The following is a 10,747-nucleotide window of genomic DNA, read 5'->3' on the forward strand; positions in this document are numbered from 1 at the left end:
TAACTGAGCTAAACGACTACCGCCCCGTAGCACTCACTTCCGTCATCATGAAGTGCTTTGAGAGACTAGTCAAGGACCATATCACCTCCACCCTACCTGACACCCTAGACCCACTCCAATTTGCTTACCGCCCAAATAGGTCCACAGACGATGCAATCTCAACCACACTGCACACTGCCCTAACCCACCTGGACAAGAGGAATACCTATGTGAGAATGCTGTTCATCGACTACAGCTCGGCATTCAACACCATAGTACCCTCCAAGCTCGTCATCAAGCTCGAGACCCTGGGTCTCGACCCCGCCCTGTGCAACTGGGTACTGGACTTCCTGACGGGCCGCTGATCCTCAACACGGGGGTCCCACAAGGGTGCGTTCTGAGCCCTCTCCTGTACTCCCTGTTCACCCACGACTGCGTGGCCACGCACGCCTCCAACTCAATCATCAAGTTTGCGGACGACACAACAGTGGTAGGCTTGATTACCAACAACGACGAGACGGCCTACAGGGAGGAGGTGAGGGCCCTCGGAGTGTGGTGTCAGGAAAATAACCTCACACTCAACGTCAACAAAACTAAGGAGATGATTGTGGACTTCAGGAAACAGCAGAGGGAACACCCCCTATCCACATCGATGGAACAGTAGTGGAGAGGGTAGCTAGTTTTAAGTTCCTCGGCATACACATCACAGACAAACTGAATTGGTCCACTCACACTGACAGCGTCGTGAAGAAGGCGCAGCAGCGCCTATTCAACCTCAGGAGGCTGAAGAAATTCGGCTTGTCACCAAAAGCACTCACAAACTTCTACAGATGCACAATCGAGAGCATCCTGGCGGGCTGTATCACCGCCTGGTACGGCAACTGCTCCGCCCTCAACCGTAAGGCTCTCCAGAGGGTAGTGAGGACTGCACAACGCATCACCGGGGCAAACTACCTGCCCTCCAGGACACCTACACCACCCGTTGTTACAGGAAGGCCATAAAGATCATCAAGGACATCAACCACCCGAACCACTGCCTGTTCACCCCGCTATCATCCAGAAGGCGAGGTCAGTACAGGTGCATCAAAGCTGGGACCGAGAGACTGAAAAACAGCTTCTATCTCAAGGCCATCAGACTGTTAAACAGCCACCACTAACACTGAGTGGCTGCTGCCAACACACTGTCATTGACACTGACCCAACTCCAGCCATTTTAATAATGGGAATTGATGGGGAATGATGTAAATATATCACTAGCCACTTTAAACAATGCTACCTTATATAATGTTACTTACCCTACATTATTCATCTCATATGCATATGTATATACTGTACTCTACATCATCGACTGCATCCTTATGTAACACATGTATCACTAGCCACTTTAACTATGCCACTTTGTTTACTTTGTCTACACACTCATCTCATATGTATATACTGTACTCGATACCATCTACTGTATGCTGCTCTGTACCATCACTCATTCATATATCCTTATGTACATGTTCCTTATCCCCTTACACTGTGTATAAGACAGTAGTTTTGGAATTGTTAGTTAGATTACTTGTTGGTTATCACTGCATTGTCGGAACTAGAAGCACAAGCATTTCGCTACACTCGCATTAACATCTGCTAACCATGTGTATGTGACAAATAAAATTTGATTTGATTTGATCCTAGTTGATCACCAAACATTTCTGTAAAAAAACAACAACGATAAAGCCTTGTGTTCCTATTATTCGTCTGGGGCTGTTGACAGTAGGTGTACCCGATGCAGCTGCCCTGCACGCCGTGTTGGCGAACTGTTGCCATTTTGAACCATTTCATATGTCTCTTCCTTCCCGGCGGGCCCAGAGAGCAAATCAAGTGCATTATAGGCTTACCGCTGACCAGTCGGATGGCTCAGGTGAAGTACATGCAGTAACGTAGCAGGCATAAAAGAAAGCTACAGCAAAGTTAATACTGTGAGATTTCAAAACATTTAAAACAATGACTAGAGAGAGAATGTCAATAAATACAGCAAAAAATGTTTTATGGGTGAGTTTAAGTTCTTACTCAGCACTATCAACACTGTTTATTTAACACTTTTATAAGCCACAAAATGCACTTTCTTCCCATTTCCACTCAGCGCTACAACAAGCACTGCAGCAGCAGTAGTGATGGCAGTAGTAATGGGAGTAGTAGTAATTGTCGAATAGGGATTTCATAGGCTATGGGTTAGTTATAGTCATGTAGTGTTTACAAGGAATCTGATTGAGATTAATTCCATCCCTGACCACCCTACAACTGGTGATGTGGTTGGTGTGGGATATACAGTTCACCTCCACTGTGTTATCCATAAGCACAACCTGTGCATTTACAGTCAACACTAAAAATAGTGCAATATTTATATTTAAACAGTAATACACAGAACTGGACACTCACCAAATGTGCACCTCAAAAATGATGTTATTTCATAACTTAGGTTATTTCACGAACGCAGCGCTGGGTCAATGTAGCATAGAACACATGTTGGGTTATTTTGACCAAGTGCTGCTGAGCTTCGTGATTAACCTAACGGATTGAGTTACTCAGATTACCCCAACAACTTGTAATTAGTGGATTATTTCTTACTTCCTTGCTGGGTTATTTTTGATAATTCTTTCTATAGTTGGTTTTAACTGCCGAAACAGTGCAAAGAAAAGCAAAGTGCAAATAACAACATTCTGTAAAGTATATCCAGTACCTTGAGACAGCACAGCAGAGAGACGGCTGTCACATTACGATTTACTCATTTTTGCAGATGATAACAGTGTAATATTTATTTCAGGAATCAAAACAAAATCACCTTGGAATCGATTGGAATCAGAAAAGAAAGTAGCCTAATACAGTACACTCACCAAAGGCTCAATAAAACCAACATGGACACACATGGTGTCCAGGGGTAGTGAAGCTGGAAACAAACTCAAACCTGACCCTTTGTATAATGTTGTTAGTTGTGTTTACCTTAGATTCACAACAAGGTTACAAGGGCATGGGAGGTTCACAGGGATATTGTCATCCACAGTACTCTATCAATTATTCATTTTTCAACTGAATTCTTTCTTGTATTCTCCCAAAATGTTGTTAATAATGTTGTTTATGCACTCATTTTTTGGCAAATATTTCTTGCAGATAAATTATGTTGACCACTTTTAGTGCTATTCCCTCCCTTTCCATGGCCCATAAATGCTTAATCTTGTTCGCGTTCAAATCCATATACATCTCAATAAAATTGAGTTGCGATAACTGTCAGTGGTGTGTACTTACAACTACATTGAGTCAGTGTTAGTCGATACTTGTAAAAATAACAATTATTCAATGTCTACCATGTATCTAGGTTTGTCCTGTGTAACTGCAAACTTTTCCTTGGGTGCTGAAATCCGTAGTTTTTGATTAAAGTCCAATTGTACGTGACCGTTGCCAAGGGAGCCATTCATTGTTAACAGAGAAAGTGTCACAACCTGACCATAGTTTGCTTTGTATGTTCTATGTTTTGTTTGGTCAGGGTGTGATCTGAGTGGGCATTCTATGTTGGATGTCTTGTTTGTCTGTTTCTGTGTTTAGCCCTGATATGGTTCTCAATCAGAGGCAGGTGTTAGTCATTGTCTCTGATTGGGAGCCATATTTAGGTAGCCTGTTTTGTGTTGGGTTTTGTGGGTGATTGTTCCTGTCTTTGTTGCACCAGATAGGACTGTTTCGGTTTTTCACGTTTCTTACAATGTATTATACATTGTTCAAGTTATCATCTTTATTAAAGATGTATAAAAATAACCACGCTGCGTTTTGGTCCGCCTGTCCTTCCCAGGAAGAACCGCATTACAGAAAGAGCAGCAGATTCTTTAGTTTTGGCAGGGGATGCACATAATGCAATTTTTTATTTTAAAAAACGATGGATTCCAACTTTGACTGACAACTCTATAACGATCAGGATAAGCACGGGTACACAGTAAATTTTTGAATGGATCATTGTAAAAGTAGCGAGTGGTAGCGCAAGGTTGTAGTCGTAATATCAGCCTTCATTGGGAAACAGTGGATTACGGAGCGCAATTTGACAGACATCACTAAAAATAAGTAACAATAAGTAACACAGTTCTATGTGATGTCTCTGTATACCATGTAGGTAGTAGTTTATCCGAAAAAGTTTAAATAAAAGACTTGCCTGCGAAAGTTGCAAAAAACGTATCCAACAGCTTGAATCGAGTTTGAAGGGCTCGATTCCCGTGTCAGTTTGTCTGATAATGAGCAGCAGTATTTGTCATTATTAAGGATCCCAATTAGTTCCTGCCAAGGCAGCAGCGACTCCTTCCTGAGGTCCAGCAACATTAAGGCATTTATATACAATTAAACATATTACATGACAAATAACACTTCACAACACATTAAGTGTGTACCCTCAGGCCACTACTCTACTACCACATATCTACAATACATGGTAGTAGGCTCTTACTGGAGGGAATTTTTGAGTATTTTATTTCATTTAGGTAGATTAATCTAAAAGATAACTGAGTTTTTAATCTTGCATAGAGCAAGCTAATTCAATGTAGGCCTGAATACTAGCTAGCTAAAACATGCAAGCCAGCTTGTATAGCAACAGCCGATGAAAGGACAATAACAGAACAGGCGGTGGACAAGGAGCGTAAGGGCCAGGTAGGTCATTTTCATTCAAATGTTTCCTAAATAGCTGGCGTTAAACATATGATACATAATATGAAAGTGATGTCAGTAGCAACATTGTTCATTGGTCTAATGTGCAGGCGCAATTTCATAATGCGTTTGAATTACACCTGCCATACATATTAATGTAAAGAAATGTAAATGTTGTCCCAAAAAACAACTTTATGAAGCAAAACAGCAGATAGCCACAGGGAGGCGCTAAGTATCTTATCATAATCCAGCACGACGTGAGTTTGCCTCCCCATAGACTTTAAAGGCCCAGTGCAGTCAAAAATGGGATTTACCTGTGTTTTATATATACACTATATGAGTATGTGGACACTTGCTTGTCGACCATCTCATTTGACAAACCATTTCTGTATGGACTTCGCTTACTGCACGGAGGCATTGTCATTCTGAAACAGGAAAGGGCCTTCCCCAGACTGTTGCCACAAAGTTGGAAGCACAGAATCATCTAGAATGTTATTGTATGCTATAGCGTTAAGATTTCCCTACACTGTAACTAAGGGGCCTAGCCCGACCAATGAAATACAGGCCCAGACCATTATTCCTCCTCCACCAAACTTTACAGTTGGCACTATGCATTGAGGCAAGTAGTGTTTTCAGCTGACCCTTGGCATTGCATATGGTGATCTTAGGCTTGTGTGTGGCTGCTCGGCCATGAAAACCCATTTCATGAAGCTCCCGACAAACAGTTATTGTACTGACGGTACTTCCAGAGGCAGTTCCTGGAATTTTGCAACCCTGTTCAGGACTGCTGTTGAAACAGCTGGGTAAGTTGTTGGACCTGTCCCCCAAACTAGTTGCTTTCAGATGACCAGCCTATTATTAACAGATATTTATCCAATTTCCACTACTGTCCCCCACCTTTAGGTGGCAGTACATAGTCAGAACCCCTCATTTAACCCAACTTTGACAACTTTAACAATATGACAACTTATGTTACAAAAATATGTTTTTTCTTTAATGTCACAACATTCTGTCCTGAGCCTATCTGTTAAGAAAAGACAAGAGAAGACAACAATACCATTTTTTTTATTTACAATATTTATTAAGAGCTAACCAAAACACGTGCAAAATATGACTTGGGTCCACATGGGAGTTTGGCAAACTGTGATTACGTGACCCCTGAAAAGCGACATTGTACTTGTCCATGGATGTTTAAAGGTGCTCTTAACAACAAATCTATATGGGAGGATTCCAGTGAGCTATTGGTGATGTGTGTGCCCATTGTCATGAACTTATTCCATTATGAAAATGTAAGTAATTATTGGGCTCGGTACTTTCAGGAATGGACCAGTGCTATTGCTTATCCTTTGACGCCAATCTTTTTTAGTTTTCAACCTCATGAATGGCTGGAGCTACGGTATCTTCATCTAAAAGTGAAACAGAAAGGACAATAAAATCATGACTGGATAAAAAAGATAACCTTTGTCACACAAACCAAACGCCTTTTTCGCTTTTGAATATAAATTATTATTGCAACTACATTGCTTTGCTACAAAGAACTTTATCCAATAAGAGTGAAATAAACCAAATTACAAGTACAAAATACATTCTCAATCAGGGGGTAGAATTGACATTGTACTAGCCTTCAGAGTTAAGATGAAAATACACAAGCACTTCATTCATTGTATTTCTTAAATATTTCAATAAGAACAATAAGCACTACAAACAATTTTTACTCTTCCATCAACACCCATTATAGAGAATCAGTAAATGCCTATAATGGGTTGATGGTTCTTATTTAGCACTTTTACAACAAGTGCTGTACTAAATACAAAGAAATACCTTTGACAAAAACGTCTTCTTCTCATAATACTGTAAACCAGGTTTATAATTTAGGTGCTATACTGTAAATCAGGTTTACAATTTAGGTACTATACTGTAAATTAGGTTTAGGGTTTAGGTGCGATACTGTAAGCCAGGTTTACAATTTAGGTACTATACTGTAAATCAAGTTTATGGTTTAGGTGCTATACTGTAAGCCAGGTTTACAATTTAGGTGCTATACTGTAAATCAGGTTTATGGTTTAGGTGCGATACTGTAAGCCAGGTTTACAATTTAGGTGCTATACTGTAAATCAGGTTTATGGTTTAGGTGCTATACTGTAAATCAGGTTTACAATTTAGGTGCTATATTGTAAGACAGGTTTATGGTTTAGGTGCTATACTGTAAATCAGGTTTATGGTTTAGGTGCTATACTGTAAATCAGGTTTATGGTTTAGGTGCTATACTGTAAATCAGGTTTATGGTTTAGGTGTGTGTGCTTCCCATTGTCTTTTGAATATGAACATATTCAGATCAGTGCTGGCAGTCCAAGGTGTGAGGGGAGAAGAAAACAAACTAAACAACTCTACATCTCTACTCTCTGACATGGACAGACACTTTGTGAAGTGATAAAACAAATGGAAACTGAAGAGGCAACTTACTGTACAAACTGACATACTGTACATCCACACATCCACAGGGCAACAAAACCACACACACACAACGTATACACATTTATATACATAATGTACAAAAACATCTGCACACTGCACAAAAACATATATACATCCACACTTCCTAAGCAGTGGAGCTACTTTTCACACAACATTCCAGAAGGCTCTTTAAGAAGAGGAGGTGATATTCCCAGAGGATACGATGTTCTCCCCTGGCAAATACTCCGGCTCATCCTTATTGGGGTGGGACGAGTTGTCCGACTTGCTCCGGCTGAACTCTGCACCAATAATGGGCTGGGAGAACTTGCCGGAGGGCTGGGTGCAGACGCTGCAGCACAGGAGCGTTTTGAGGAAGGCGCGACGCATCTCGTTGCTGGTGAGTGTGTAGATGAGGGGATTCATGGCTGAGTTGAGCACAGCCAAGGCCAGAAACCACTCGGCCTTGTACAGGATGGGGCACATGCGGATGTCGCAGGCCACGTCCAGCAACAGAAGGATGAAGAGTGGGGCCCAGCAGGCGATGAAACAGCTCAGCACGATGATCACGGTCTTCAGCAGGGCCATGGACTTCTCAGAGCTCTTGCTGCTAGCGCTACCCCCGCCGCGGCCGTTGGAGACCTTGCGGAACACCATCTTGCGGCTGCGGGTGCGCACCAGGGCGTAGATGCGTGCGTACAGCACTACGATGGCCATGAGGATGACGCTGAAGACGGTGGTGCAGAACAGGATGTAGGTCTTGTGGTAGAGCGGCAGTACGGTGGAGCAGCTGGGCATGCTCTGAATGCAGTTCCAGCCCATGATGGGCAGGCCGCCCAAGATGGCTGCAATCAGCCACACGGTGCTGATGAGCATGAAGACACGGCACGTGTTGCCATTGTTGTGTAACTTCATCTTCAGCATGGTGAGGTGGCGCTCGATGGCGATGGCCAGCAGGCTGAAGACTGAGGCTGCCAGGGCCACAAACATACTACCCTCCCGGAAGAACCACTGTGTGGGGGTCAGTTTGTATGTGTTGGCACCTGACAGCAGGATGTTGGCAGTGTACACCACCCCAGCCAGCAAGTCTGATAAAGCTAAGTTCCCAATAAAGTAGTACATGGGCTTGTGGAACTTCTTGGTCCTCCAAATAGTAAGTAGGACCAAGACATTTTCAAGAATAATGAAGCAACATACAATGATGAAAACCACAGAGTCCGCTTTGAGCCTGGAATCCTGCTCCACTTTCCGGAGCTTCCCTGTGAAGTTGTAATGTCTGGCTATCAAGTCAGAATACATGGAGTCACCCATGGTTCTGTTTTTAATGAAATCCCCCCAAATTCTTTAGTTCAAGATTTTAGTCCATTGAGTGGAGCTGGTGAGTCAAGGCACAGCTGGCAATGGTAATCCTACACGCTTGATGGGTTGTCATTGCAGACGCTCAAATCAAATAATCCTCAATGCCACAGGATATTCTGAGAATGTCCTTGGACCCAATCATGAAACTCCTGGAAAAAAATAGAAAATACCAATTTAGAACAGTCATGAGAAAATGTTTTGTTGTAGATTTTTTTTATGACTCCTAAAATTAAATCTATTTACTAGCTCATTTTTATATGGAATGGTGATTGAGTATTCAGTAGGCTAATCGAACAAAAGACAAAGACAGAACAAAAGTCATTCTAAAAACAAGTGAACATGAGAACGAGGCAATTATTTTGTAAAAGAGTTGAGGATAAATCTATTTTCTTTTTGAATATGTGATAAAGCAAACGATCAGAAAAGTCGGACCCAGATCGGCCCTTTATGGACATGACGATCACGATACCTGATTCTGAACTGTGTGCTGAATTCCACAAGATGGAAAAGTATCGCGATCATAATAGGCTATTCTGATTCTGAACAGGGCTAAGAATTAGATGGGGGTGACGCATTGGTAAACTATGAAGTAAGCTATAAAAAAAAATGTGTTTGGAAAAAAGTCCATGAACTTCAGAACAAACTTACAAGAACTATCTAACGGCGTCTTAACATTCACTTGAAATGCGTTTAAAACTCATGGGCAAGTGATGAGCAAGATTAACTTTATTTTTGTTCAAACATGTTTTTTCGATTTCTTCTGTAGGCCTATTTAAGATATGATCTTAAATTACTTTAGAAAGCAAATAGTATTTTTGTTGTTACAGAAGAACTTTTATTTGCATTATTTTAAATTCTTCATAACCTACTAATAATGATGGCCAGACACATAATTAGGCCAAATACATTGATAAAATCTAGAAATGATGTCAAAGTCATGTTTCCTTACCTTTAATAATAGTCGTCATCAATGCGAATATTCTTTACAAGTGTCAACCTTTTATATTGGCACAATTTGCTAAGTAAGAAACCTTTTTGTGTCTTTCCCAGTGGCTGAGTTGTTTCCCCACAGTGATCCCATGGACTGAGTACGGTGCGCAAGATAGGCTAAGTAAAAGCGAATATTTTTGTCAGTTCAACCCACTCAACTCAACCCTCCCCTCTCATACCGTCCCAGTCGCGTTGTCCAGCAGTAATTTCACAGAGATTAAATTTATTTAGAATTTCTAAATTTAGTGTGCCTTACATTTAAAAATTCTGCCAATTTTCCTCAAGAACACATACATTAAATGAATATAGGCAATGAAATCAGTATAAAAAAATATATATATGTATGTGCTTTCAAGCTATTTCGCGTCTGTTAATGAAGTGGTGGTTTGATATGTCCATTTGTGTTGCACTTTATTTTAAAATGCATAAATGACCAGGTACATACAAGAGATTACATTGTAAAATGGTAATTGCGTAGTAATAATCTGAGTTACTAGATAGATAGATAGATAGATAGATAGATAGATAGATAGATAGATAGATAGATAGATAGATAGATAGATAGATAGATTGTGTAGATAGTTTTCATATCCATGGGAAGATGATTATGGCTTCAACCCAAATGTTCCTCCATTGTAATCTGAACAGAATAGCCTGCCTAAAAATACCAACGTCTGTCATGACGATGTGGTGCAGTTGATTTAGTATGCTTACTAACATGAGTTTAGATATTCAAATGCACACAGATGAATAATTATTATGATACCTCTACTACTATTACTTTAAGTATTTGCAAAGCCAGCAGTCATTGTGGTAGTAATTATAACAAAACAATAATGATACAAAAATACCATTAATAAATTCAGTTATCAGAATTAATTGTGCTTTTATCTCTGGTAATGCACCAGCTGTGCACATTATTCCACCTCCTGATGACGCCCCTTCAACCAAATTAAGTCAAGCTATATGTGCATGAGAACCCCCCTCCGCCCCCTGTGCTCCATGAGTAACCCCCTCTGTCCCCTGTGCTCCATGAGTAACCCCCCTCCATCCCCTGTGCTCCATGAGTAACCCCCATTCCGTCCCCTGTGCTCCATGAGTAACCCCCCTTCCCCCGTGCGAGTCCCAGCTCCGTCCCCGTGCTCCCAGAGTCCCAGCTCCGTCCCCGTTCCCCCCCGTGCTCCCAGAGTCCCAGCTCCCCCCCGTGCTCCCAGAGTCCCAGCTCCGTCCCCCCGTGCTCCCAGAGTCCCAGCTCCGTCCCCCGTGCTCCCAGAGTCCCAGCTCCGTCCCCCTCCCAGAGTCC

The 10,747-nt window shown here is 41.6% G+C and overlaps 1 protein-coding gene across 1 annotated transcript; it reads right to left on the reverse strand.

Moving 5' to 3' along the window:
• Positions 1-7,166: 7,166 nt before the first annotated feature.
• On the reverse strand, positions 7,167-9,542 carry s1pr1 (sphingosine-1-phosphate receptor 1). The gene is made up of 2 exons (XM_046292827.1): positions 9,404-9,542; positions 7,167-8,603 (listed from the first exon to the last, which is right to left on the reverse strand). The coding sequence occupies exon 2, from the start codon at positions 8,404-8,406 to the stop codon at positions 7,288-7,290; it is 1,119 nt and encodes a 372-aa protein (XP_046148783.1). The 5' UTR covers positions 8,407-8,603; positions 9,404-9,542; the 3' UTR covers positions 7,167-7,287.
• Positions 9,543-10,747: the final 1,205 nt, after the last annotated feature.

Source organism: Oncorhynchus gorbuscha, linkage group LG02 (assembly GCF_021184085.1).
Source record: "Oncorhynchus gorbuscha isolate QuinsamMale2020 ecotype Even-year linkage group LG02, OgorEven_v1.0, whole genome shotgun sequence".
Classification (NCBI taxonomy): Eukaryota; Metazoa; Chordata; class Actinopteri; order Salmoniformes; family Salmonidae; genus Oncorhynchus; species Oncorhynchus gorbuscha.